At 72.3% G+C, this 27,070-nt stretch overlaps 3 protein-coding genes across 11 annotated transcripts in view; 1 reads left to right on the top strand and 2 right to left on the bottom strand.

Annotated features, from left to right (window-relative positions):
• The window catches only part of MCRS1 (microspherule protein 1), an 84,534-nt gene extending 72,644 nt beyond the window's left edge, over positions 1-11,890 (bottom strand). For 3 of the 7 annotated variants that reach the window (XM_075133716.1, XM_075133714.1, XM_075133715.1), the window contains exons 1-14: positions 11,507-11,890; positions 10,913-11,042; positions 10,681-10,819; positions 10,435-10,593; positions 10,209-10,318; positions 10,020-10,128; positions 9,771-9,909; positions 9,598-9,673; positions 9,489-9,517; positions 9,276-9,368; positions 9,049-9,131; positions 8,860-8,947; positions 8,636-8,763; positions 8,458-8,559 (exon numbers count right to left, since the gene is read on the bottom strand). In XM_075133716.1, the coding sequence (XP_074989817.1) occupies positions 8,473-8,559; positions 8,636-8,763; positions 8,860-8,947; positions 9,049-9,131; positions 9,276-9,368; positions 9,489-9,517; positions 9,598-9,673; positions 9,771-9,909; positions 10,020-10,128; positions 10,209-10,318; positions 10,435-10,593; positions 10,681-10,819; positions 10,913-11,042; positions 11,507-11,648 (1,512 nt within the window). In that variant the 5' untranslated portion in view covers positions 11,649-11,890 and the 3' untranslated portion in view covers positions 8,458-8,472. Of the gene's footprint in view, positions 1-8,255; positions 8,560-8,635; positions 8,764-8,859; positions 8,948-9,048; positions 9,132-9,275; positions 9,369-9,488; positions 9,518-9,597; positions 9,674-9,770; positions 9,910-10,019; positions 10,129-10,208; positions 10,319-10,434; positions 10,594-10,680; positions 10,820-10,912; positions 11,043-11,506 lie in introns of those variants that run through there. The other 4 variants (XM_075133713.1, XM_075133717.1, XM_075133719.1 and 1 more) reach the window with 4 other exon arrangements.
• Positions 55-8,182, top strand: KCNH3 (potassium voltage-gated channel subfamily H member 3). Its single transcript, XM_075133609.1, has 15 exons — positions 55-130; positions 1,044-1,277; positions 1,368-1,500; positions 1,582-1,717; positions 2,271-2,520; positions 2,613-2,770; positions 3,662-3,869; positions 4,431-4,697; positions 4,769-4,968; positions 6,033-6,282; positions 6,375-6,574; positions 7,029-7,255; positions 7,330-7,440; positions 7,485-7,590; positions 7,664-8,182. The coding sequence occupies exons 1-15, from the start codon at positions 55-57 to the stop codon at positions 8,132-8,134; spliced, it is 3,027 nt and encodes a 1,008-aa protein (XP_074989710.1). The 3' UTR covers positions 8,135-8,182.
• A 117-nt stretch (positions 11,891-12,007) lies between the features above and the next one.
• Positions 12,008-26,123, bottom strand: ITGA7 (integrin subunit alpha 7). 3 transcript variants are annotated; one of them, XM_075133752.1, is made up of 25 exons: positions 25,954-26,123; positions 24,003-24,130; positions 23,827-23,906; positions 23,489-23,744; positions 22,580-22,711; positions 22,288-22,407; positions 20,857-21,064; positions 20,531-20,724; positions 20,291-20,379; positions 20,083-20,210; positions 19,596-19,691; positions 19,433-19,494; positions 19,141-19,310; positions 17,693-17,863; positions 17,474-17,586; positions 17,186-17,384; positions 16,541-16,624; positions 16,388-16,467; positions 16,203-16,280; positions 16,032-16,134; positions 15,470-15,829; positions 13,965-14,078; positions 13,795-13,893; positions 13,597-13,722; positions 12,008-12,463 (listed from the first exon to the last, which is right to left on the bottom strand). In XM_075133752.1, exons 1-25 carry the CDS (start codon positions 26,121-26,123, stop codon positions 12,281-12,283), a joined length of 3,543 nt encoding a protein of 1,180 aa, XP_074989853.1. In that variant the 3' UTR covers positions 12,008-12,280. The 3 variants fall into 3 exon arrangements, with proteins under 3 accessions (XP_074989853.1, XP_074989854.1, XP_074989855.1); XM_075133753.1 differs by lacking the exon at positions 22,288-22,407; XM_075133754.1 differs by lacking the exon at positions 22,580-22,711.
• Between the last annotated feature and the right edge of the window lie 947 nt (positions 26,124-27,070).

Below are 27,070 nucleotides of genomic sequence, written 5' to 3'. Positions count from 1 at the left end.
CCCCGGGGCCGGCGGCGCCCGCGGGGATGGCGGCAGCGCGGAGCCGCCGCTGAGATGCCGCCGATGCGGGGCCTCCTGGCTCCGCAAAACGCCTTCCTGGACACCATCGCCCGCCGCTTCGACGGGACGCGTGAGTGCACCGGCACCGGCACCGGCACCCGCCGCGCTGCCGCCCCTCCCGGCCCGGAACCGGCCCCGACGGGGCGGCGGCGCTGGGACCGGGCTGGAACGGGACGGGACGGGCGGTGCTCGGCGCTGCGCACCCCCCCGGGGCGGAGGGACCGGGACCGGGACCGGGACTGGGCTGGGGCGGGCGGTGCTCGGCGCTGCGCACGGGCATCCCCTCGGAGAGCTCCCGGTCGGCTCAGGGGGTGCTCGGCCGGGGCGGGGGGGGCACGCTCGGTGCCCCGGCACTGTCCCGGCTCCCGCCGCCCCCTCTCGCCCGCCGGGGAAGGATCGGGCCCTGCCGCCCCCTCCCGGGGCTATAAATACCCGTCCCACCCCCCTCCCCCGCCGTGCCGGTGAGTAACGGCGATCGCTCCGCGGCACCGGGGCTGCACCGGGCCGGCACCGGCAGCCGCGGGGGGGCTGGAGCCCCCCGGGATGGCCCCGATCCTTGGGAAAGGGCCCCCCCACCCCCCGGCCCGGTGCTGGCCTCTCCCGGGGAGAGCGGGTGGGAGGCAGCCCCCCACGCTGTTCCTATGCAAATGTATGCAAATGAGGCAGAGTGGGCTCCACCGGTGCCAACGGGGCGGTTCAGCCCAAGCGCTGCTGCGCGGTGGCTAAAAATAACCCGGCAGGCCCAGATGGCTGCGGGCACCCCCGCACCCCCCCAGCACCCCCTGGACCCCCGGCACAGCCAGGGGGACCTCACAGGTGACCGGGGGACCTCACGGGTGACCCAGGCACCCCAGCCCCATGGGATCCCCCAAACCCATGGGCTCCCCCAAACCCATGGGCTCCCCCAGTCCCTTTCCCCCAGCCCCACGGGCTCTCCCCTGCCCCACGGGCTCCCCTCACCCCCTTTCCCCCCTCCCTTGCAGACAGTAACTTCGTGCTGGGCAATGCCCAGGTGCCCAGCGCCTTCCCCGTCGTCTACTGCTCCGACGGCTTCTGCGACCTGACGGGCTTCTCGCGGGCGGAGGTGATGCAGCGCTGCTGCGCCTGCTCCTTCCTCTACGGCCCCGACACCAGCGAGCTGCTGCGGCAGCAGCTCCGCCGCGCGCTGGACGAGCAGCAGGCCTTCAAGGGCGAGCTCCTCCTCTACCGCAAGAGCGGTGGGTGGCAGCGGGGGCGGCCGGGTCCCTTCCGCAGCCCCTCGGGGAGGGGGGGATGCCCCCGTCAGCCCCGGTGTTGTCCCCTGGCAGGTGTCCCCTTCTGGTGCCTGCTGGACGTGGTGCCCATCAAGAACGAGAAGGACGAGGTGGCCCTGTTCCTCGTGTCCCACAAGGACATCACCAGCACCAAGAGCCGCTCGGGCGCTGACAGCACGAAGGACGTGGCTGAGGGGACAGCAAGGAGCGATGGGACCCGCTGGAGACCCCCATGGGCACTGTCACCGACGTCCCCCACCTCTGCCCGGGCAGGCAGGCGCCGGCGGTTCAGCCGTGCCGGAGGGAAGGGCTTCAATGCCAGCCGGCGCCGGAGCCGGGCGGTGCTGTACCACCTCTCGGGGCACCTGCAGAAGCAGAGGAAGAGCAAGCACAAGCTCAGAAAGGTGGAGCTGGGACACGTGTCAGGGCTGGGGACACGTGTCGGGGCTGGGGACACGTGTCGGGGCTGGGGACACGTGTTGGGGCTGGGGACACGTGCTGGGGCTGGGGACAGGGCATCCTGGCTGGGAACAGTGTCCAGGCTGGGAAGAGGCTGATGACGTGGTGACACAAGGACTGGGGACAAGGTGCTGAGGCTGAGGGCAGGCTTTCCAGGGTGTCGGGGGACAGAGACAAGGTGTCAGGGCTGGGGACAAGGTGTCAGGGCTGGGGACAACATGGCTGGACGGGGAAGGGGCTGGAGATGAGGTGAGTGGGTTTGGGACAGGGTGACCAGGCTGGGGACAAACCTAGGCTGGAGACAGGGGTAGGAAAGGGCTGGGGACAAGGTGTTGAGGTTGGGGACAGTATGCCCATGCTAGTGACAATGTGTCTGGGCTGGGGACAGGGTGTCAGGGCAGGGGACAAGGTGTCAGGGCTGGGGACAGGGTGTCGGGGCAGGGGACAGGGTGTCGGGGCAGGGGACAGGGCATCTAGGCTGACCCCCATCTCCATCAGGGCGTCTTTGGGGACAAGCCCTCGCTGCCCGAGTACAAGGTGGCCGCCATCCGCAAGCCCCCCCTCATCCTGCTGCACTACGGGGCCTTCAAGGCGGGCTGGGACGGGCTCATCCTGCTCGCCACCCTCTATGTGGCCGTCACCGTCCCCTACAGCGTCTGCGTGGGCGCCGGCACCGAGGAGGGGCTGCCGGCCGCCCGCGGCCCCCCCAGCGCCTGCGACCTGTGCGTGGAAATCCTCTTCATGCTGGGTAAAGCCCCCCCACACCCCCCCCGCCCCATGCTGGGGCTGGCAGAGGCCGGGGGGACTCGGTGCACTGATGGCTGCCCCCCCCGCCCCCAGACATCCTCCTCAACTTCCGCACCACCTTCGTCAGCAAATCGGGGCAGGTGGTGCTGGAGCCCCGCGCCATCGCCTGCCACTACCTGGCCGGCTGGTTCCCGCTCGACCTCGTGGCCGCGCTGCCCTTCGACCTGCTCGCCGCCTGCCAGGTCAACGTGGTGAGCACCGGGATGTGGGGACCCCCCCCCAAGGCTGCGGGGACCCCGCCAAGCTGCGGGGATCCCACTGAGCTGCAGGGACCCCTCCCCACCCCGGGCTGCGGGGACCCCCGAGCTGCAGGGATCCCACTGGTCTGCAGGGACCCCCCCCCCAGGCTGCAGCGACACCCCCCCCCCCCCCCCCCCCCCCCCCCCCCGAGCTGCAGGGATCCCACTGGTCTGCAGGGATCCCACTGGTCTGCAGGGACCCCCCCCGAGCTGCAGGGATCCCACTGAGCTGCGGGGACCCTCACTGGGCTGCACAGACCCCCCGCCTTACCGTGGGCTGTGGGGACGCCCCTGAGCTGCAGGGACCCCCCCCCCGAGCTGCAGGGATCCCACTGGGGTGCAAGGACCCCCCACGCTGCAGGGACCCTCACCCCGGGCTGCAGCGACCCCCCCCTGAGCTGCAGGGACCCCCCAAGCTGCAGAGGTCCCACTGGGGTTTTGGGGATGCTGATGACTCATGGGGACCTCACTGGAGACCCTGATGGGCCAGTGGGGACCCTGAAGGGCTGCAGGGATCCCAAAAGGCTGCAGGGACACCCCCCCCACCCCGTGTGGCTGTGGTGGCACTGATGGGGCACTGGGGACCTTGATGGGGCTGTGGGGACCCTGGTGGGATTGTGGGGACCCTGGTGGGATTGTGGGGACCCTGGTGGGATTATGGAGACCCCGATGGGGCTGCAGGGACACTGACGGGGCATTGGGGACCCCCAATGGGGCTCTGGGGACCCTGGTGGGCTGTGAGGGACCCCGGAGGGGCTTGTGGCTGGATGGAGCCCCGTCCCCCTGGGTGCCCCGTCCCCTGCGGGTGCCCCGTCCCCTCCCGCACGGCCCCTCTCCCCGCAGTACGTGGGAGCCCACCTGCTGAAGACGGTGCGGCTGCTGCGCCTGCTGCGCCTGCTGCCCAACCTGGACCGGTACTCCCAGTACAGCGCCGTGGTGCTGGCGCTGCTCATGGTGGTCTTCGCCCTCCTGGCCCACTGGGTGGCCTGCGGCTGGTTCTTCCTGGGGCAGCGCGAGGTGGAGGGCAGCCCCGCCGCCCTGCCCGAGATCGGTACGGCCGCCACCGCCCCCGGGGCTGCGGGGGCTCCTGGCCCTTGGCCCTGCTGTTGTGTCCCCACGTGCCCCCGTGTCCCCTCCCTGCACCCCGGAGCTGGTGCCTGCCTGTGCACCCTCTGAGCTGCTGCCAGGGTTTGCCGGTGTACCCCCATGTCCTCTGTGCACCCCGAAGCTGAGGTTTGCCCCTGCACCCCATGGCCCCACAGATCAGGACCTGCCTCTGCACCCCTGCACCCTGAGCACCCCAGGGCCCCACAGATCAGGACCTGCCCCTGCACCCCTGCACCCCGAGCACCCCAGGGCCCCACAGATCAGGACCTGCCCCTGCACCCCTGCACCCCGAGCACCCCAAGGCCACCCCACCCACCGGGACCTGCCCATGCAACCTGTGCACCCCACGGCCCCAGACCGAGGGCTGCCTGTGTCCCCCCCCCCCCCGTGTCCCCCTCCCCGTGTCTGGTTTCTGGCTGTGCCCCCTGAGCCCCCCGAGCCCCACGCGGGGCTGTCCCTGTCCCCTGTCCCCCCCCCAAGCCCTGCTCACCCCCCGTCCCCCCAGGCTGGCTGCAGGAGCTGGCGCGGCGGCTGGAGACCCCCTACTACCTGGCGAGGAGGAACTGCAGCACCGGGGGGGCCGGGAACGGCACGGGGCTGGGGGCCAACTGCAGCGGGAGCGGGGGGCTGTCGGGGGGCCCCTCGCTGCGCAGCGCCTACATCACCTCCCTCTACTTCGCCCTGAGCAGCCTGACCAGCGTGGGCTTCGGCAACGTCTCCGCCAACACCGACACCGAGAAGATCTTCTCCATCTGCACCATGCTGGTCGGGGGTGAGGGGCCGGGGCGGGCGGGGGGCGCGGGGGGGGGCGCCCCGGGTGACGGGTGTCCCCGCTGTCCCCAGCGCTGATGCACGCGGTGGTCTTCGGCAACGTGACGGCCATCATCCAGCGCCTGTACGCCCGCCGGTTCCTCTACCACAGCCGCACCCGCGACCTGCGCGACTACATCCGCATCCACCGCATCCCCCGGCCCCTCAAGCGCCGCATCCTCGAGTATTTCCAGAGCACCTGGGCCGCCAACAACGGCATCGACACGGCCGAGGTCAGCCCCCGCCGCGGGCGCCTGGGACCCCGGCACCCCCGGGACCCCGGCACCCCTGGGACCCCGGCACCCCCGGGACCCCAGCCCCGGCAAGCGGTGGCGGTGGTGGATGGGTGGGAGCTGGGGTGCCCTGGCCCCATAACGGGGAGGGAAGGGAATGGGGTGCCCAGCTCCCTGGCAGGGGTGGAGGGGGGTGCTCTGGGTGCATGGTCTGTGGTGGGGCTGGGTGGAGAACTGGGTGCCCCAGCCCCCCGGCAGGAGTGGAGGGGGGCCTTGGGGTGCTGCAGTCCCATAGCAGGAGTGGAGGGGGGGCCTTGGGGTGCTGCAGTCCCATAGCAGGGGTGGAGGGGGCCTTGGGGTGCTGCAGTCCCATAGCAGGAGTGGAGGGGGGCCTTGGGGTGCTACAGTCCCATAGCAGGGGTGGAGGGGGGCTTGGGGTGCTGCAGTCCCATAGCAGGGGTGGAGGGGGGCCTTGGGGTGCTGCAGTCCCATAGCAGGGGTGGAGGGGGGCCTTGGGGTGCTGCAGTCCCATAGCAGGGGTGGAGGGGGGCCTTGGGGTGCTGCAGTCCCATAGCAGGGGTGGAGGGGGGCCTTGGGGTGCTGCAGTCCCATAGCAGGGGTGGAGGGGGGCCTTGGGGTGCTGCAGTCCCATAGCAGGGGTGGAGGGGGGGCCTTGGGGTGCTGCAGTCCCATAGCAGGGGTGGAGGGGGGCTTGGGGTGCTGCAGTCCGGGGTGGGGATGGATTGGAACTGGGGTGCACCAGACCCATGGGAGGGATAGAGGGGGCCTGGGGGCTCCCCAGCCCCGCAGCAGGGATGGAGGGGGGAACTTTGGGGTGCTCGGTCCATGATGGGGATGGATGGGGGCCTGGGGGCTCCCCAGCCCCGCAGCAGGGATGGAGGGGGTTGCTCTGGGTGCACGCTCTGTGCTGGGGCTGGGTGGGGAGCTCAGGATGTCCCGGGGGGACTCGGGGGACCCAGCATGCGTGACGGAGGGAGGGAGGGGGGCCGTGGGGCGCCGCGATGGGGGGGTGGCCCCCGCCTCGCTGAGCGCTGGGCGCGCAGCTCCTGCAGAGCCTGCCCGAGGAGCTGCGGGCCGACATCGCCCTGCACCTGCACAAGGAGCTGCTGCAGCTGCCCCTCTTCGGGGGGGCCAGCCGGGGCTGCCTGCGCGCCCTCTCCCTGGGAGTGCGCCCCGCCTTCTGCACCCCCGGCGAGCTCCTCATCCGCCGGGGCGACGCGCTCCAGGCGCTCTACTTCCTCCGCTCCGGCTCCATGGAGGTGCTGCGGGACGGCACCGTCCTCGCCATCCTCGGTGCGGGCAGCGGGAGCGGGCTGAGGCCGGCTCTGTCGTGACACCGATGGCCGGCCTGACGCCCCCCCCCCGTGTGTGTCCCCCCACCCCAGGGAAGGGGGACCTGATCGGCTGCGACCTGGGGGGGCCCCGGCGGGCGCGGGCGGACGTGCGGGGGCTGACGTACTGCGCCCTGCAGAGCCTGGGGCTGCCGGCGCTGGCCGAGGGCCTGGCCCTCGACCCCGACTTCGCCCACGCCTTCCGCCGGCAGCTCCCCCGCCAGCTCAGCTACGACCTGGGGGGCGCCCCCGAGGTGAGGTGACGTCACCGGGGGACGGGGAGTGACGTCATGGGGCTGGGGAGTGACATCACGGAGCCAGGGGCGGCAGGGGGCTGATGCTACCCCCGGCAGCGGTGGGGGGGGAGAGGGGAGGCGAGAGCACGGGCTCAGTGGGGCCGAGACCCCAAGGCAGCTCAGGCCTGAAGGATGACATCATAGCTTCCTACTGACATCACTGCCCTCTCTATGACATAACTCCTGGCTAAGGGGGACGTGACAAATTTGAGGCACAACCCACGGGACCAAAGCCGACGTGGGGGGGGCGCGATGTGGGGCTGAGGGGGGACAGTGCAGGGCTGGAGGGTGATGTCGTGGGGCAAGGGGTGACGTCACAGGGCCAAGATGACATCGTGGGGCCTGGCTGATGTCACGGGGGGAAGGGGTGATGCAGGGGGTGCGGGAGCAGGGCCCCCCTCTTTGCCCCCAGCCACAGGCAGAGTCGCGCTCGCCCAGCGGGGAGCCCACGCTGGAGGAGGGGGCCGAGCCGCAGCCCCCCAGCCCCAGCCCGGCCCCCCCCAGCCCCCGGCCGTCCCCCATGGCGGGGCCCCAGCCCCGGCCCCCCCACAGCAGAGGTCCCCGCGCCCCCCCCGAGCCCGGGCGCCCCCCGGCCCTGCAGCTGCACCCTTGGAGCGGCCCCCCGGACCTGAGTCCCAGGTGAGGGGCGGCGGGGGGGAGCAGGGGGACCCCCCGGGTCCGCACCCCACCGACCCCCCCACGCTGTCCCGCAGGGTGGTCGACGGCACCGAGGGGGAGGGCTGCGCCGCTGACAAGCCCCTCTTCAACTTCCACCTTGGCCCCTCGCTGGGGCCAGGTAAGGTGGGGGGGCCCCGCTGCCAGGGGTCCTGGGGGGCAGTGGAGGGGCTGGACCCCTGGGTGCCCTGAGGAGACGCTCACCTCTGCCCCCAGCGGGGGAGGGGGGCCTGCTGGCCATCCCCCCCGGCCCCCCGGAGCCGAGCAGCGCCGACACCATCGAGAAGCTGCGGCAGGCGGTAAGGGGGGGCCGGGGGGGAGGCTGCAGGGGTTTGGGGGGGCCAGGGGAGTGCTGACTCCCATCACCCGCAGGTAGCCGAGCTGTCGGGGCAGGTGCTGCAGCTGCGGGAGGGGCTGCGGGTGCTGCGAGAGGCCGTGCAGCTCCTGCTGCTGCCGCCCCCCCCGCGCCCCGAGGCCCCGGTGATGGCCGCAGCCCTCCAGCCGCTCCGCGTGGAGACGGGGGGGCCGGGGCTCTGCCTGCACCAGCCGCCCCCCGACTGCGCCCGCAGCCAGCCCTGGGGCTGGGGCCCCCCCGCCACCCACAGCTCACCCTGGCTGCGCCCCGACCCCTTCTGGGGCTCCCCGGGGGGGCGGGAGGGGCAGCCGGGGGGAAGCCCCCCCACGTGGCCGCCCACCCCTGCCTCCTCGGGGGGCCACGGCATCCCCGTGCCAGAGCTGGAGCCCTCGGTGCCCTGGGACGTGCCCAGCCTGGAGCTGGCGCTGATGGGGGGGGCCCAGGACCAGGGCCCCCCCCAGCGCCAAGAGGAGGGGACGGGCATGTAACGGGACCCCCGGGGCAACCGGACCCTGCCCGGCCGCTGGCCCCCCCGGGCCGGGCCGGAGCCTCCTCTCCGCCTTTTTCAATAAAGCAGTGATTTTAAGAAGACGCCGCAGGAGCCGGGGGTCCTGTGTCCCCCTCCCGGGGTGTCCCCAGCCCCTGGGGACCCCCACACCGGGGTGGGGGAAACCACTTTATTGGAAGGTGACAATCTGCTGGGGCAGGAGGGGCCCAGCGCCCCGGGGACGTGGCTGAGGGGGAGCGGGGATGCCCAGCGCCAAACTGGGGGGCTGTGGGGACCCCCACTCCTCCCCGCAGGGCCCGTAGGAGCCCCCACCCCTCGTCACTGCTGGGCCAGCTTGGCCGCCTCCGCCTTGATGAGGGCGATCAGGTCCTGGTTGATGAGGAAGACGAAGCGGAGGCTGGCGATCTGGGGAGGGGGCAGAGGGTGAGCAGGGCGGGCCCCCCGGCCCCCCCCAGGGCCCCCCGCCCGCGCCGGGGCTCACCTCCACCACCGAGTTGTTGTTCAGCTTCCACTTGTTGCCGCCGAGCACGGGGCGCCCGTCGATGTAGATGGGGCGCCGGCCCTCGTTAGCGATGAAGAAATCCCCGTTGTTCTTCAACTTGATGACGCCTGGAGGGGGGATATGGGGTGAGAGGGGGGGGAGCGCAGCCCCCCCATGCTCCAGAGCCCCCCGAGACCTGCCCCAGCCCCGATCCCCATCCCTACCCTGCTTGCGGGAGATCTTCCAGGCCGGCCCCTCCAGCGCCAGGTCCACGTCGATCTGGTTGTCCTTCGTGGCTCTGCCCAGCGTGATCTGGGGGGGAAGAAAGCGTCGGGGGGGGCTCCGAGGAGGCTGGGGGGGCTCCCCAGGGAGCGGGGGGCTCTGCTGGGGGAGGGCACAACACCTGCACTCACCTCCCGGGAGCGCATGAGGTACCGCACCATGCGGCCCCGCAGCACGGCCAGCGTCTGGCTGTCGAAGTCCGGGGAGCTCATGCCTGCGGGAAGGAGGGGCGAAGGGCTGGGGGGCCGGGGAGAGGCTGGGGGGCCGGGGAGAGGCTGAGGGGGCCGGGGAGAGGCTGGGGGGCCGGGGAGAGGGCCGGGGGGCCGGGGAGAGGGCCCCCCTGGCTCCCAGCTCTCACCTGTGATGCTGTCGACCAGCACCTGCCATTTGTGCAGCTCCTGCTCCAGCTGCCGGATCTCCCGCTTCTGGCGCCGGTCGGCCACGGTCAGCTCTGGGGAGAAGGGGAGAGGGGAGCTGGGGAGGGTGGGGGGCGCCTGCCCCCTGTCCTGGGGGGGTCCTGGGCCTCTCCCCGCCAATTCAGGCTGCCCAGGTGGGAGCGGGCTGGACTCACCGTGCTCCAGCACCTCGTCCCGCACGTCCCTGCGGAGGAGAAGAGACGGTGCCACCCCGTGCCACCCCGCACGGCCCCTGTCCCCCCCCCAGCCCCCCAAAAACCTCACTTCAGCTTGCTGTCGTCAAGCATGTCCTCAGCATCGGAGAAGTTGAGCACTTGGTCCCCCTTGGGCAGCGGCTGCACTGGAAGGAGCAGGAGGGGAGGGAGTGAGGGGGCTGGGGGACACGGGGGCAGGGGGCTGGGGGACCCAGGGGACCCAGGGGACCCTCCGGGCCTCACCGGTCTGGTCGTCCAGCAGGTAGTACTGCTTCATGAGCTGCCAGTGGAGCTGCAGCGCCTTGGCCGTCCGGGAGGGGTAGAAGACATCGGGGTGCTTGTGGAGCAGCTCCTGGAAGGTGTCGAGCGTGGGCTGGCTGGTCTGCGGAGGGGAGAAGGGACACGTGGCACCGAGGACCCCCGCGGAGAGCCCGAGACCCCAGAGTGGAGCCCCCCGCCCCGCAGCCCGCTCCGCTCCCGGCTGGCTCTTACCGATCCCACCTTGTTCAGCAGCTGCTCCTCGGCTTTGCTGAAGAGCACTTTGCTCTGGATGGCGGCGATGGCCTCGGGGTGCAGCTGCCGCATGGCCTGGCAGGCCAGCCTGGGGGGGGACACGGTGTGAAAGCCCCCGCCGGCCACCCCCGGGCTGGCTCTGCCCCTGCGGGCCTGCCCTGCACTCACTTGGAGATGATGGGGTCGTAGAGCAGCGCATACCAGCGCTCCTGGATCTCCCGCAGGTTGAAGCGGCAGCTGAACTTCACGCCCAAGTGCACGGAGGTCAAGTCGTTGGTCTGGAAAAACCCCCGGGTGAGGGGACAGTCCCTGGGAACCGGCCCCAAAACACAGGGGTGACAAACACCTCCCTGCGAGGGTCCCCAGGGGACAGGCAGCCCCCCGGGGCCGTTACCTGCAGCACGGCGTTGATGAGCAGCAGGTCGTCAGCGGGTTTCCAGCGGCCCAGGTCCTTCGTCACCTGCAGGGGCTGTTTGCTCTTCTTCATCCGCTTGGCGAGGCCGGGGGTCGGGACCGGGCTGGGCGCGATGGGGGCGGAGACGGACTTGGAGACCTGGGTGGGCAAAGATGGGGGTTCAGGGTCTCTCTGCGCTCCCCAGACCCCCGGCCAACCCCTGGGTGTCCCCACCAGCCCTCTCACCTTCTTCTTCTCGCTGGAGGAGGGCTCGCTGCCCGAGCAGCGCCCGGGCTCGACCCCACCGGCACCCTTGGCCCGGCTGGAGGATTTGGCGAGGCTGCTCTCTACCAGCTCATCGTCAAACTTCTTCCGCTTGATGAACCTGGAAGAAACGAGACGGCTCCGAGTCCCGCTGCCCGCCCTCTCCCGCAGGCAGGGCTCAGCCCCGCGCCCCCCCTCTCCCGCCCCGGCGTACCGCGAGGAGCTGCGGCGCTTGGGGATGGCGCCCGAGGCCTGGGCCGAGCCCCGCTTCTGCCCCGCCAGCGACTCCTCGTCCTCGGAGCGGCTCGTCGCGCCCGACGCCATCAGTCCGGAGAGCAGCACGTCTGCGGGGGACGGAGGAGGTGGGGGTCCCCGGCTGCCCCCCGAGAGCTCACCCGCGGGGCCCTCCACCGTGCCCTGGGGGTGCAGGTTTCCAGGGGGCTCGGGGGGGCCCCTGGGCACGCAGGGACATGGCGGGGACAAGCAGAACACGGGGGGAATGAAAGGGGTGTGAAGATGGGGGCGTGGGGGGGAAAGGGGGGATGTGGGAGACCGCGAGGACACGGGGAAAGGCAGGGGGCACGGGGGGGACGCACAAGGGGACACGGACGGGCATGGGGGCACCGGGGGTTACCTGAGGGGGCCGGGGAGGGGATGGGGGACACGGAAGGGGGGGCGCAGGCCCCGGACAAACCCCCCCGGCCCGGATAGGACCCAGGTCTCCCCCCCCGACCCTCGGCCGCCGCCTCCCGCGGGGCGCCGCCCCCCCCAGGGCAGCCGGTGCCGGCCCCGTCCGCCGCGGCCTCACCATCCCCGGGAGCGGAGACTCCGGCCGCCCCGGGACGGCGTCCGCCCGGGCGCCTCCATGGACGGCGCCGCTTCCGGGTACCCGCCGGAAAATGATTAAACGTCAGCATCGGGCGCGCTGAAGCCTCGATGGACGCCGCCATCTTAAAGGCTCCGCGCGGCCTCTGAGGCTCGGCGCCATCTTGGCTCAGGGCGCCGCCATCTTGACTAAGGGCAGGGCCGCGCCCCCTGCTTTCTGGGCCGCCGTTGTCGGTGCGTCGGGGGCGGCCGGGCCCAACCCGCGAGGCGGGGACGGGGACGGGGACGCGTCCCGTTGTCCCGGCAGACAGGGCTCGTCCCGGCCCCGGCAGCGCAGACACCCACCCCCCGTCGAAACGACCACACCCATCATGGCGGCACCCCCGCCACACCCATCATGGCGGCTCCCCGGCGCCGCCGCCCCCCCCCCCCGCCACCCCCATCATGGCCGACATCCCCCAGCCGCGAGGGAGGGAGAGGGTCTCCGTGGAGGGGCTGTTCCTTTTATTGGGCTGAGCATCGCCGCGGGGCCGAGCTGACCCCGTGGGGCTGGGCCCTCCCCGCGGGGCCATGGGCCCGTCTCGGTGCGAGCGGTCCCGCGTGCGCCCGGCTAAGGCAGGCGTGTGCCGGCACACGCGTGTGCCTCCCCACACGCGGTGCCAGAGGGTCCTTCCCCAGGGCACGGCTGGGGAGGAGGGTCCTGTGTCCAGCGTCCCGCGCGCCCGCCGCCGTGCCCGCGCTGTCCCGGGGCTCGGGGCTATGCCGAGCTGGGGGCGACGTGGCCGTCGCTGGCCTCGCTCAGGTTGGCGGCCCACTCCTTCCTCTGGATCGTGCCCGTCTTCTCCTCGCGGAACTGCTGCCGCTCCTCCCGCGGGATCTTCACGGCGTGGTACTGCGGCACGGCCGGCGGCGCGTAGCGCGCCCGGCGGAAGAAGCCCAGCTGCGGGGGACCGGCGAGTCAGGGTCCCGCGGGGACACCCCAGCTTCGGGAGCGGCTCCGTGAGCCCACGGCACCGGCGCTTGCCCGTCCCGCGGCTCTCACCCCGAGAGCGCGGGGCACAACCACGCGCCAGCGCTGCAAACCCTCGCACGTCCCGGTCCGGGCGCTGCAAACCCTTGCACAATCCCGTGCCAGCCCCCCCGCCCCCCCACTGCAAGCCCTTGCACACCCCTGCACCAGCGCTGCAAACCCTCGCACGCCCGCCCTGCCGCCGCCAGCCCTCGCACACCCGCGCAGGGCGGCCGCCAGCCCTCGCGCGCCCCTGCGCACCCGTGCTCGCCGGGGCCGGGGCGGGAGAGCCCTGCGTTACCGCTCGCCCTCCAGCGCCTGCTTGTCCGCCGCGGAGGGCTGCAGGCCCAGGTGGGCCCGGTAATAGTTAGCGGCGTAGCGGGACTTTCGGCTGCTCCGCTTGAAGAAGCCGCACTGGGGAGGAAGCGAGAGGGTGAGGCCGGGCAAGGCCAGGCTGGGTGGCACGGCACGGCACGGCACAGCATGGCACAGCACAGCTGGGGTGGCATGGCGTGGCACGGCATGGCACGGCATGGCACAGCACGGCTGGGATGGCATTGCATGGCATGGCACGGCACAGCATGGCACAGTGTGGCTGGAGGGGCACGGCATGGCATGGCACAGCAGGCTTGGGTTGCAAGGCATGGCATGGCATGGCACGGCATGGCATGGCACAGCTCGGCTGGGGTGGCATGGCATGGTATGGCATGACACAGCTGACGTGGCGCAGCATGGCACGAGGTGGCACGGCGCAGCTGGGGTGGCACAGCATGGCACAGCATGGCATGAGGTGGCACAGTGTGGCACGGCACAGCTCGGCTGGGGTGGCATGGCATGGCATGGCACGGCACAGCATGGCACAGCTCGGCTGGGGTGGCATGGCATGGCACGGCACAGCTGGCGTGGTACAGCGTGGCACGAGGTGGCACGCACAGCTGGGGTGGCACAGCATGGCACGAGGTGGCACGGCACGGCACGGCCGGGGTGGCACAGCGCAGCAGGGGACCCTGTGCCACGGGGAGGGGGGTCACACCTTGCCGCAGGGCCCCCGGCCCGTCCCTCACCTTCCAGAGGATGAAGACGAGCAGGGCCAGGACGAGGACGCCGGCCAGCACGGCCAGCAGGACCACCCACCAGGGCACGCCGCCCGCCACCGCCGCCCCGGGGTCCAGGTAGATGGAGACGGGGATCTGGGGAGGGGAGGGCGGTCAGGGGGGCCGGGGGGCCGGGGGCCGGGGGGGCCGGGGGCGGCGGGGCCAGACCTGCGTGGAGGCGTCCTTCAGCACCAGGTTCTTGATGGAGGACGTCACCGAGACGCTGGCGCGCACGATCAGCTCCACCGAGGTGACGGCCAGGTACTCCTGCGCGGGGGCAGGGGCTGGGCTGAGCCCCCTGCCCGGCCCGGCCCGGGGGCCCGCCCGCCCCCTCCTACCTCCAGGAAGGTGCTGTTCCAGAGGCGCCCGCGGGCCGTCAGCACGGCGGCGCGCTCGAAGCTCTGCAGCGGGCAGCGGAAGGCCAGGCAGCGCGCGGTGCCCTGGGCGCAGTCCTGCGGGAGCGGGTGTGTCGGAATGGGGGCACCCCGGGAGCGGGGGCACCCCAGGAGCGGGTGTGTCGGAATGGGGGCACCCCGGGAGCGGGGGCACCCCAGGAGCGGGTGTGTCGGAATGGGGGCACCCCAGCAGCGGGGGCACCCCAGGAGTGGGTGTGTCAGCATGGGGGCACCCCAGGAGCGGGGGCACCCCAGGAGTGGGTGTGTCAGCATGGGGGCACCCCAGCAGCGGGGGCACCCCAGGAGTGGGTGTGTCGGAATGGGGGCACCCCAGCAGCGGGGGCACCCCAGGAGCGGGTGTGTCGGAATGGGGGCACCCCAGCAGCGGGGGCACCCCAGGAGCGGGTGTGCCGGAATGGGGGCACCCCAGCAGCGGGGGCACCCCAGGAGCGGGTGTGTCGGAATGGGGGCACCCCAGCAGCGGGGGCACCCCAGGAGCGGGTGTGCCGGAATGGGGGCACCCCAGCAGCGGGGGCACCCCAGGAGCGGGTGTGTCGGAATGGGGGCACCCCAGGAGCGGGGGCACCCCAGGAGCGGGTGTGTCGGAATGGGGGCACCCCAGCAGCGGGGGCACCCCAGGAGCGGGTGTGTCGGAATGGGGGCACCCCAGGAGCGGGGGCACCCCAGGAGCGGGTGTGTCGGAATGGGGGCACCCCAGGAGCGGGGGCACCCCAGGAGTGGGTGTGTCGGAATGGGGGCACCCCAGGAGCGGGGGCACCCCAGGAGTGGGTGTGTCGGAATGGGGGCACCCCAGGAGCGGGGGCACCCCAGGAGTGGGTGTGTCGGCATGGGGGCACCCCAGGAGCGGGGGCACCCCAGGAGTGGGTGTGCCGGAATGGGGGCACCCCAGGAGCGGGGGCACCCCAGCTGCAGGCACACCCCAGGCATAGGGCACGCCCCAGAAGCAGAGGTACCCCAGAATTGGGTGATCCCCAGAAGCAGAGGTACCCCAGGAGTGGGTGCACCCCATGAGCAGGAGTAGCCCAAGAGCAGGTGCACCCCAGGAGTGGGTGCTCCCCAGGAGTGCATGCACACCATGACCAGGGGTACCCCAGCAGTGGGTGCTCTCCAGGAGTGGGTGTACCCCAGGAGTGGGTGCTCCCCAGAGGCAGGAGTACCCCAGGAGTGGGTGCTCCCCAGAGGCAGGGGTACCCCTGGAGTGGGTGCTCCCCAGGAGTGCGTGCACCCCATGACCAGGGGTACCCCAGGCATGGGTGCACCCCAGGAGTGGGTGCTCCCCAGAAGCAGGGGTACCCCAGGAGTGGGTGCTCCCCAGAAGTGGGTGCTCCCCAGAGGCAGGAGTACCCCAGGAGTAGGTGCTCCCCAGGAGTGGGTGCACCCCATGAGCAGGGGTACCCCAGGCGTGGGTGCTCCCCAGCCCCACTCACCAGCGTGACGTTCCTCCTCCTCTCCGCGGGCGCCGGCACCCACCAGGACCCCGAGGCGGGCGCCTCGGTGGCGTCAGCCTCCCCTGGCGTCTCCTGGAGGGGGGAAGGACGGGCATGGAGGGGGGCGGCACGGACCCCCCCCGGGCACCGGCGCATCCCCGCGCCCCCCTCCCGCTGCGGTACCAGGGCCAGGCGCAGCGGGTTGGCGGGGGGGCTGCAGGCCCCCCCCTGCCCCGCGGGAGCCGCCAGCTGCAGGTGCAGGGGGTAGAGCAGCCATTTCCCGTTGCTGATCTCGTGGGGCCAGAGGAGGGTGAGGAAGGCCGAGCCCAGCGTCTTCAGCGACTGGCCCCGGTTGGAGACCTGCGGGGGGGGGACAGCGGCGTGAGCGGGTCAGCTCGGACCCCCCACCCCACAGCTGCCCCCCGCACGGACCCCGCCGCCCCGCAGCCACCCCCCATCCAGGAGCACGGGGCGGGAAGGGGAGCAGCGGGGCTGAGACCCCCGTCCCCCCGCGCACCCCCCCGCCCCCCCGCCGCGGGAGCCAGGCGTCGGGGCGACTCACCGTGACCTCGAAGCGCACGGCGCTGCCCACCTGGCTCTCCCGCCGCACGGCGCTCTCCCCCCGCACCACCCCGCCGAAGAAGAGCCGGGATGGCACGGCCACGCTGTGGGGACAGCCGGGGGTCAGGGCAGCCCCGGGGGGGGCCCGGACCCCCATCCCGCCCTCACTCACCCCGTCACCGAGAGCGGCAGCTCGATGACCACGCGGGCGCGAGCCACCACCGGCTCCAGCCCCGGCTGCTCACTGATCCTGGGGAGAGGCAGGGGGGGTCGGGGCGGGCATCACCCCGAACCCCCCCTGCAAATGCCCAGCACGGGGCTCCGCCGCGAAGGCCCCCGACCCCCCCCGGGGCTCACGTGGACAGGGCCAGCTCCACCGCCAGGTCCGTGGTCTGGATGGTGATGCCCAGGGTGCTGAGGATGAGGAAGAACCGCACCTGGGGGCAGAGGGGTGAGGGCTGGGGCCGGGGCCGGGGCGGGGGGCCGGGGGGAGCGGGGAGCTGCGCCCACCTGGGCTCCGCGTTTCATGGGGTTCCCCAGCTCGCACTCCACCTGCGAGCCGTTCTGGTTGGCGAGGCACACCACCGGCTTGTCCTGGGGGGCCGAGAGCTGAGCCCCCGCTCCTGGCATCCCCCCAGCCCGCTGCGCCCCAGGACTAACCCCCTCCTGCACCCCCAGCACCACCCCAGCCCTCTGCACCCCCAGGATCAGCCCCAGCCCTCTGCATCCCAAGGACCATCCTCATCCCACACCCCCAGCCCCCCCGGGACCAGCCCTGTCCCTCCGGTGTCCCCAGGACCGTCCCAAATCCCTCTGCACCCCCAGGACCGTCCCCATCCCCAGGTCTGACCCCATCCCACACCCCCAGCCCCCCCGGGACCAGCCCTGTCCCTCCGGCGTCCCCAGGACTGTCCCCAATCCCTCTGCACCCCCAGGACCGTCCCCATCCCCAGGTCTGACCCCATCCCACACCCCCAGCCCCCCCGGGACCAGCCCTGTCCCTCCGGCGTCCCCAGGACTGTCCCCAATCCCTCTGCACCCCCAGAATCGTCCCCATCCTTCTGCCCCCCCGGGACCACCCCATCCCTCTGCCCCCAGCACCCTCGGTACCACCCCCAGAGCTCCCCACCCTCACCCCCCCAGGCCCCGCCGCACCGAGGGCGCCCGGCTGTCGTAGGGGCGCAGGGCGGAGTAGGGCAGCTCCGGGGGGAAGGTGGCGGTGAGCAGGGCCTCGTGGGCATCGTCCCCGTCCCGCTGCGGCTCCGCCGGGTCCGAGGGCAGGTTGGTGACCTGGATCTCCAGGGCCACGTCCTTCTGGTCGCTCATGGCAAAGACGGCGGTGCCATCCGCGCCCCTGGGGGCAGAGCTGCCGTCAGCACCCCCGGGGTGTCCCCAGCACCCCGCGGGGTGGGCACCCGGGGGCAGCGCCCCGGCCCCCCTCACCTGGGCAGGGGCAGGAAATCGGCGTCCCCGAGGCGGGCGCAGAACTGGAAGCGGAGCTGGAGGTTGCTCTGGCAGATCTTGTCGTCCCCGCAGCCCTGCTTCAGGAAATGCACCTGGGGGGACACGGGGGGACGGGGACACTGCAGGCAGCCCCCGCCTGTGGGACGCTGCGCCCCGGACCCCCGGGGCAGCGGGGGGGGAACGCGGCCGGGTCCCCACCTCGGTGCGGTGGCTGCTGGGCTGCTGGGGGCTGAGGACCGGTGACAGGGGCGGCAGGGTGGCCCCCCGGCTCTGCCGAGCAGCCCCCCGGCTCTGCCGCGTGGCCCCGGCTCCCTGGATGCCGTAGGCGAGGGTGACGGTGATGGGGCGCAGCTTGTCACGGATGCTGTCCTGCGGGCAGGGCGGGCGAGGGTGAGGGCGAGGGGGGACACGGGGGGGACGGGGATGGGGACGGGGACGGGGATGGGGATGGGATGGGGATGGGGATGGGGACGGGGACGGGGATGAGGATGAGGATGGGATGGGGATGGGATGGGGATGGGGATGGGGATGGGGATGGGGATGGGGATGGGGATGGGATGGGGATGGGGATGGGGATGGGGATGGGGATGGGGATGGGGATGGGATGGGGATGGGATGGGGATGGGGATGGGGATGGGGATGGGATGGGGATGGGGATGGGGATGGGGATGGGGATGGGGATGGGGATGGGGATGGGATGGGGATGAGGAACGGGGATGGGGATGGAAACAGGGATGAGGATGGGGATGAGGATGGGGATGGGGATGGGATGGGGATGGGGATGGGGATGGGGATGGGGACGGGGACGGGGATGGGGATGGGATGGGAATGGGGACGGGGATGGGATGGGGATGAGGAATGGGGATGGGGATGGGGATGGGGATGGGATGGGGATGGGATGGGGATGGGGATGGGGATGGGGATGGGGATGGGATGGGGATGAGGAATGGGGATGGGGATGGGGATGGGATGGGGATGGGATGGGGATGGGGATGGGGATGGGGATGGGGATGGGATGGGGATGGGATGGGGATGGGGATGGGGATGGGGATAGAGATGAGGATGGGGATGGGGATGAGGAACGGGGATGGGGATGGAAACAGGGATGAGGATGGGGATGAGGATGGGGATGGGGATGGGATGGGGATGGGGATGGGGACGGGGATGGGGACGGGGACGGGGACGGGGATGGGATGGGGATGGGGACGGGGACGGGGATGGGATGGGGATGGGGATGGGGATGGGGATGGGGACGGGGATGAGGATGGGATGGGGATGAGGATGGGGATAAAGATGAGGATGGGGATGGGGATGGGGATGGGGATGGGGATGGGGATGGGGATGAGGATGGGATGAGGATGAGGAAGGGGATGGAGACAGGGATGAGGATAGGGATGAGGATGGGGATGGGGATGGGGATGAGGATGGGATGAGGATGAGGAAGGGGATGGAGACAGGGATGAGGATAGGGATGAGGATGGGGATGAGGATGGGGGTGGGGATGAGGAATGGGGGTGGAAACAGGGATGAGGATGGGGATGGGATGGGGATGAGGAATAGGGGTGGAAACAGGGATGAGGATGGGGATGGAGACAGGGATGGGGATGAGGCTGAGGACGGGGGTGAGGATGAGGCTGGGGATGCACCTGGAGCTGGAAGGTGGCTTTGACGCAGGCGCGGGCGTGCTGCCGGGGCAGCTCCACCGTGTCGGAGAACTGGTGCTCGGGGTCCGATGGACGGCGGCCGAGGAAGGAGACGCGGGGGGCCTGGCCCAGCCGCCGGCGGTCCGTGTCGGCATCAAACACGTACTCCAGCACTGGGGGGAGAGGGACGGGCGCGATGCTGGGTGCCCCTCCCCTCCCACCCGGGGGGCTCCTGTTCCCGCTGTGGCTCAGCCCCGAGGTCCCCCGGCCCGCAGCCCGTCCCCACCGCGCTCACCGAGGCGGGGGCTGTAGCTGGTGGGACTGGCCGTGTAGCTGAAGCAGGCTCGGACGTCCACGCTGCGGGGGCACAGGGTGAGGCGGGTGGCACCCACCCCTGGCCGTGCCCCGGCTGTGTGCCCGGGGAGGGGAGGCGGCAGGGGGGAGCGGGTGGCACCCACCAGACACCCTCCTGGTGCTGGCAGTTGCTCTGCTCCAGGTCGATGTTGGGGGGGAGCAGGGAGACGTTCCTGGAGACGTGGACGACCGGCCGGGCCCTGCCGGGGAGAAACAGGGGGTGCCAGGCTGGGTCCCCCCCGAGGGCACCCCGAGCCTTGCACACACCCGGCACTTGCCCCTGCACGGGACCCCTGGCCGTGCCCAGGGACCAGGGACCCCCTGGGTCAGGGGAAGTCCTGGGAGGGTTTGAGGGGAGCCCTGTGATGGGGGATGCCTGGGGATGGGGGATGCCCAGGGATGGGGGATGCCTGGGGGGCGATGCCCGGGGATGGGGGATGCCCGGGGATGGGGGATGCCTGGGGGGGGATGCCCGGGGATGGGGGATGCTTGGGGATGGGGGATGCCCGGGGGGCGATGCCCGGGGATGGGGGATGCCCGTGGGGAGGGGCTGCCCCGGTTGGGGCCGGGGCTGCGGTGGCGGGCACTCACCTGTACAGCACGACGGTGTCGGAGAGGGAACCGACGAGCAGGTCGGGGTAGAGGTTCCCATCCACGTCCAGCCCCCCCGAGAGGGAGTACCCGAAGGCCGTCACCCCCACGCCCTCCCCATCCAGGACCTGGGGACAAGGCGCCCGTGACTCCGCGAACCGGCGGGGGGGCGATGGGCAATGCACCCCCCAGCCCCGCACCCCCTCACCTGTGCCGGCTTTGCCACGATGCCCAGGTTGCTGCCATGGTAGATGTAGACTTTGCCGGCGCCGTCGAAGGGGGCTCCCACGGCCAGGTCTGGGGGGGCAAGGGCAGGTGGGGGGGGGCCAAGACCCCTCCCAGGACCCTCTGTGGGATGCAGCCCCCGGTGCCACCATCTCCCCCCCCAGTGGGACGCAGGCTGTGTCCCAGCCCATGGGGACCCCAGAGCCCCCCCCGAGCCCCTCACCCTCAAAGCCGTCCTGGTTGAGGTCCCCGGCGGTGCTGAGGGCGATGCCGAACATGGAGCCGCGGGTGCCGTTGAGGCGGAGGGGGGTGGCGGAGTCCCAGCGCCCCGCCGGGTTGATGTAGACGTAGGCGGCCCCCCCGATCTCCTCCTTGCGCTCAAAAAAGTGGGGGGCCCCCACCACCAGGTCCATCCAGCTGTGGGGACGGCGGCTCCGTCACCCTCCCGGCCACGGCAAACTGTCCCGGTGCACCGAGCCAGGGCGATGCCCCGGCACCAAGATTGGGGGGGCCAAGCTGCCACGGCCGGGGGGATCCCCAAAAACTCACCCATCGCTGTTGAGGTCAAGCACGGCGACGGCGTAGCCGAAGGCGGAGGTGAGCTGCTGGCCGGGCAGCACGGCCTCGGGCACCAGGCGGTTGGCACTGTCGCGGCGCAGGATGACCACGGCCCCGGTGTGGTTGGCGCGGGGGGCTCCGGTGACGAAGCTCAGCTCCCGCCTCCGCGTCAGCCCCGCGCCCGAGTCCACCGAGAAGCCTGTGGAGGGGGGCAGGCGTCGGTGCCCGCTCGGCCCTCGGCCCCCCCGGCCCCCCACACCCGCCGTCTGCCGTCCGTCCGTCCGTCCGTCTCTCTCTCTGCTCAGCCCTGCGTGGCCAGGTCTCCCGTCGGGGACCCTCGTGCTTTGGCGTGGGAATGGGGGGGCCTCTGCTCGTGCCTCAGTTTCCCTGCTCTGCGCTCCCTGGGGCACAGCAGCTGCAGTTGGGGGGGGCAGGACTGCGGGGTCCCCTCCCCAGCTCTGGGCCAGTGGAAGCCAAGGGGTGAGCAAGGACCAGCCCCTCCCCGCATTGCCAGAAGGGAAGATTTTGGGGCCAGAGCAGCAGGACCCGGAGCAGAGCCGGACGGGGGCTGGAACCCCCCCCAGCTGGAGAGAGCGGCAGAGCCCCCTCCGTGGTGGGGGGCCGGGAGCCCCTTCCCCACATGCAGTGGTTGCAGTGCGCGGCCCCCCCACAGCCCCCCCAGCAGCCACGCAGCCCCCCGCGCCCCTCGAGCCCCCCGGCAGCCCCCAGCCAGGCACCAGCAGGATGCGGCCGCTGCCTCCCCCCACGGGAACCGTGCACCCCCCCATGCAGAAACATCTCCGGAGGGAAGAGCACAGGGACAGCGGGGTGCGGGGGGGCCACGCCAGGCTCTGCGCCCCCCGTTCCCCGGGGTCTGCCCCCCCCAGCCTGGCGGTGCCCCTGGCACAGCGACGGGACACAAGACGGGGACGGGGACGGGGACAGGCACAGGGACAGGGATGGGGACAAGGCAGTGCTGCCCACGGGGAGCCCTGGCTGGGGGGGCTTGGGACCCCCACCCTGGGGTCGGTGATGGCCACAGGCTTGTGCCTGGCACCAGATGGACCCAAGAGGGGTCCCAGGCCCGGGGTGGGAGCGGGTGGGGGGGGGTGTGTGCGGCTGGGTGTGCAAGGGGGTGTGCGCAAGGGGGGGCATGCGGGGGGTGCACGGGGGGGTGCTCGGTGCATGTGTGCACGAGGAGGGGGGTGATGCTGCGTGTACAGGGGGTGCAGAGGGAGGTGTGCTGGGTGCACGCGTGTCTGCACGGGGACACGTGTGTGCGGACGTGTGCTCGCAGGGCCCGGCCGAGGCTGCCGGAGCTCGCCTTCCCTCTCCCCTCCACAGACACGGGGGACACGCCACAGGACACGGCTCCGGGGAGGGGGGCACACGGGGACGCCGACACCGCCGGCGCTTACGAACCCAAGTAGCTATTCTGGGCCACGTCGCCGGCCGCGCCGGGCACCTTCTCGCTGGGCTCGGGGGTTTTGTAGACCAGCTGGTCGGGGTCTGAGCTATCAACGTTTGTCACAAAGAGCAGCCCTGCGCCACGGCCGGGCGGGAGAGAAAGAGAGAGGGGCGTCAGGGTGGGCACCACGGCCAGGGCGGGCTGGAGCCGGGCGGCGGGGCCGGTGGGGGTCCCACGGCAGCGACGGGGGGTCCCCTGTGCCGTGCCGTGCCGTGCCGCCGCGCCCGGACTCCGCCGTGCCCGTACCGAAGTAGCTGTTGGCGGGCACGGGGATGAGCGAAGGGTCCTGGTCCTTCTCGCCCCCGGCTTCGTAGGGCCCGTCGTCGTAGCGCAGCAGGTCGAGGGAGCTCTGGTTGAGCAGCTCCACGCGCAGGTTCCCTGCCGAACCGAGGAGGGGTGAGGGGGGCCGGGGCAGGGACCCCCTGGGGACCCTCCTGCGCTGCGCTCGCCGGGCGGACCTGCCCCTGGTTTGGGCACCCCGACACACGGACACGTGGACACACATGTGCACACACGTGTGCACAGACACGGGCACACATCCCTACCCACGCATGTACATGCACACAGCACACATACCCCCATGTGCTCACACACACACAGCGTGCGGCACCCAGGCTTGCATGCGTGCACACGCATAGACACACACGTGTGCTCACACCCACAGCATGCGCACACCTGGGCTCACACCTAAAGCATGCTCACACACACGTGCTCACAGCCACAGCATGCACACGCATCATGCATGTATGTGCACATGCCTGCATGCACGCACACACACTTGCATACACACACCCACATGCACACACCCGTACGCTCACACATGTGCTCACATCCACGTGCTCACACCCACGTGCTCACACCCACAGCATGCTCACACATGTGCTCACACACGTGCTCACACACGTGCTCACACCCACAGCACGCATGCAGCCGCATGCCCACACCTATACCACGCTCACACACAGGCGCCCGCACGCTCACACCCACAGCTTGCACACCCATCGTGCATGCCTGTGCACACCCTCCACGCCTGCCCAGGCAGCAACACGCACCCACACGCCTGCACACGCAAACCTGCGCACACGCACCCGGGCAGCCGCACGCAGCCCCGCACCCTCGCCCAGCCCCGGGGGGCCCGGCCGCTGCCACCCTCACCCTTCCAGTTGTAGGTGCCGGGGGCCCCGAAGAGGATGTAATGGTGGTCGGGGCTGAAGGCGGCGGCCAGGCCCTGCTGGCAGGAGCCGAAGCGGTCGTGGCCCTGCGGCCGCCCCTCGCAGAACTTCCACTCGCCCCCGTCCAGCTCGTCCCGCACCCGCAGGTCCTGGCTCAGCACGAAGCAGCGCCCGATCACGTCCCGCGTCTCCAGGGGCTGCCGCACCCGGTGCCGCGCCTCGTACAGGTGGGCGCAGGTCTGTGCGTGGGGAGGGGGTCAGGCGGTGCCGCGGGACCCCCCCTGCAGTCCTCGCCGCCGTCCCCCCCACTCCGGTGCTCACCACGATCTTGCCGCCAGCACCTTGGCTCTTCACGCTCACCCCCAGCCACTGGTTCTCCTTGCTCTCCCGCCGCAGGTCCACTGGTGGGGACGGGCAGCATCAGCCCCGCCGGGACCCCCAGGGCGGGGAGCCGGGGAGGCCCCCACAGACCGAGCACCCCCAGGTGCGCACCTCACCTCCCTCGTCGATGGGCACCCGCCAGCAGTCGGAGAGCTCGGGGGTCAGCGGGCAGGCGAAGAGCCCCCCGGTCCGGTTGGCACCTTGGCTGGGCAGCGCCGGCGCCTGGGGAGCCCCCACCAGCAGCCTGCCGCGGCAGGGAGCCCCCCGTCAGGGCGTGGGGGGCAGCACCCAGCACCCCCCCGCGAGCCCCGGCTGTGCACAAGCGGGCACGTGCAGCGCGGGGTTTGCACACACGTGCTGCCGGGTTTGCACACCCCGTCCCACCCCGCAGCACCCATCCGGAGCTGCCGGAGCGTCCCCGGCCCCGCCACCCCCGCGCAGCTGTCCCCACGCCCCCACACCGATTTCACGCCGCTGGCCGTGCCGGCACGGTGCATGCCCAGCGCGGTGCCAGCCCGCCTGGCCGGGCAGCTGCAGCCCCAGCGCGGCCATTCCCAGGCCTCAGCCGCAGCTCGGTGCATGTGTGAGCAGGGGAGGGGGCGCAGGAGGTGACGCACACCCGGACCCCCCACTCCTGCCCAGTCCCTGCCCCATCCCCCTTGGTGCAGCAGGTTGGGGGCACCCTGACCCCCACCCAGACCCCCACCCCGCGCAGCCGTCCCCGGGGTCCCCGTGGGGACAGGGCTCGCTCCTCTGTCGTGCCACCGGCGGCTCCTCAGTGGCCGTGGGGCACCTGTGGCCACCCCCAGCCCCTCTCCCCGGGGACGGTGGCCTCAGGACGCGAGGGAGCCCCGGGGGGTGGCGGAGAGGCAGAGCCGGTAAAAATAAACTGGAATTCACTCAAAATAACCCTGCAGCAACATGCCCAAAAAAGGAGGGAGCCAGACGGCGGCACAGGAGTGCACCCCACGCCAGGGCACCGGGCACTGCCCGCGGTGCCAGGGCCAGGGGACCGTGTACGGAGCCCGTGGGGCTAAACCTGTCCCCGAGCCTTGCCGGGGACCGGAGGGGACGGGCAGGGGGACACCAGTGCGGTGCTGGCAGGGCAGAGGCCAGCGCGGTGCCAGCGGCTCCGCAAACACCTGCCCCGGGAGCTGGGGCACCGGGGGGCAAAAATACCCCTCGCGACGCCAAGAATGTGGAGAGGGCGGCTGCTGCGGCCGGGCGGCTTCAGCCGGCGCCACCGGCCTGGCGAGGGGACGGGGACAGGCGGCAGCGAGTCGGGGCGTCGGGGACGGGGAGGGTGGCTGGGGCCTCGCGAGCGGGTGGGGAGGCGCGGGTGACAGCGCCCTGAGACCTGCCCGCTCCAAGGGGCCCCGTCACTGAGACCCCCGCCAGCAGCCCGAGCCCCCCGGGGGCCACAGGTGCCATGGGGGCCACAGGGGCTGGGGTCCGCGGGGGACACGGGCCGGGGACCGCGGCCGCAGCGGCTGCCCTGGCATGCACCGGGTGGGCGTTTGCCAGCTCAGCGGCGAGCAGGCGCGGGGGAGGCAGCAGGCACGGCTGGGGGGGGCCCGGCCAGGGGGGTCCATCCGCCCGAGCACCCCGAGGCTGCGCTCGGGGCATCCATCGCCCCCCCCGACCCCCCCCCCGGCTCCTGCTGAGTAATTCAGGAGCGGCGGCAGAAGGGCAGTGCAGGCGGCGGGTCCCCGTGCCCGTCCCCGTCCCCTCGGATCTCCAGCCCGGCTGGAGTCTCGGCACCCCGAAGCCGTGAGGGGCAGGATCCGGCCCCTCCAGCACCCCGGGGAGCGGGCGGCAGAGCCCCGGGCGGCGGGGGGGACCCCGGGCGGCGGGGGGACCCCCGGGCTGCCGGTCCCCAACTCAGCGGGGGGGACCGGGGGGGGACACAGACCCAGGAGGGGGCACAGAGCGAGGGGGGCACAGAGCGAGGCAGACCCGACCCGGGGCAGGATCCGCGGGGTCCGGCGGGGGGCGTCCGCGGCTCCCGCGCCCCTCCCGTCCCTCCGCACCACAGGGTGCGGAGCCCCCCCGGGTCCCCGCACTCACCAGCCGGCCGGCTCGGGGCTGAGCTGCCGGTGCAGAGCCACGGAGAAGCCGAAGAGGCTGCCCTTGTCGCCGTCCTTCAGCAGGGTGCTGGTGGCATCCAGGTTGAAGGCTGCGCTCGCCAGCAGCCGCAGGCTGAGCCAGGGCAACCAGAGCCACCGAGCCCCCGCCATGCCGCCGCTCCCCGCCGCTCCCCGCCGCCCACCCCCGGCTCCGGCCGGCGGCGAGGAGGAGGAGGAGGACGGGGAAGCACGGCCCCCGCCCCGCCTGCCGCGGGCTGGGTCACCCCGTGTGTCACAGCCCGGGTGGCTCAGGCCTGGGGCAGAGCATCGCGCCCCGCAACGGTGCATCCCGCACCTCGCTGCACCCCCGCACGGCAGCGCATGGCACCCATCACCTCGGGTTGCACCCCGCACAGTGCTGCACAGTGCGTCACCCCCATATCGCAGCGCATCACCCCCGTATTGCAGTGCATGGCACCCCGTATTGCAGCGCATCACCCCCATAACACAGCGCATCACCCCCATATCACAGTGCATGGCACCCCATATCGCAGCACATCACCCCCATATCGCAGCGCATCACCCCCATATCGCAGTGCATGGCACCCCATATCGCAGCACATCACTCCCATATCACAGCGCATCACCCCCATATCACAGCGCATCACCCCCATATCGCAGCGCATCACCCCCATATCGCAGTGCGTGGCACCCCATATCGCAGCGCATCACCCCCATATCACAGCACATGGCACCCCATATCGCAGCACATCACCCCGTATCGCAGCGCGGGGCACCCCGCGCTGCACGGACCAGCCCTGCCCACGCGTGGGGGCAGATGTCGAAGCCCCCAGCCCAGCCCCGGCCCCGCTGCTGGGAGATCTCCCCGTCCAGGCGCAGCCCCGGGGGCACTGGTGACCCCCCCCGGGGTTCCCCGGCCCCAAACCGCTGCTCACCGCCCCCCCCAGCGCTGCAGAAATGGGGCCACGTCCCCCAGGGCTGGGCACAGCCCCCGGGCGGGGTGGTGGGTGCTGCCCCGGCGGGGGGCAAGGCGGGAGGGAGCGGAGGAGCGCTCACGGGACGTCTGCTGTGCTCCGAGCGCCAGGACTGCAGCCGGC

Source organism: Calonectris borealis, chromosome 30 (genome assembly GCF_964195595.1).
Source record: "Calonectris borealis chromosome 30, bCalBor7.hap1.2, whole genome shotgun sequence".
Lineage (NCBI taxonomy): Eukaryota > Metazoa > Chordata > Aves > Procellariiformes > Procellariidae > Calonectris > Calonectris borealis.
Note: the sequence above shows the minus strand (reverse complement) of the source record. Positions and strands in the feature narration are given on the sequence as shown.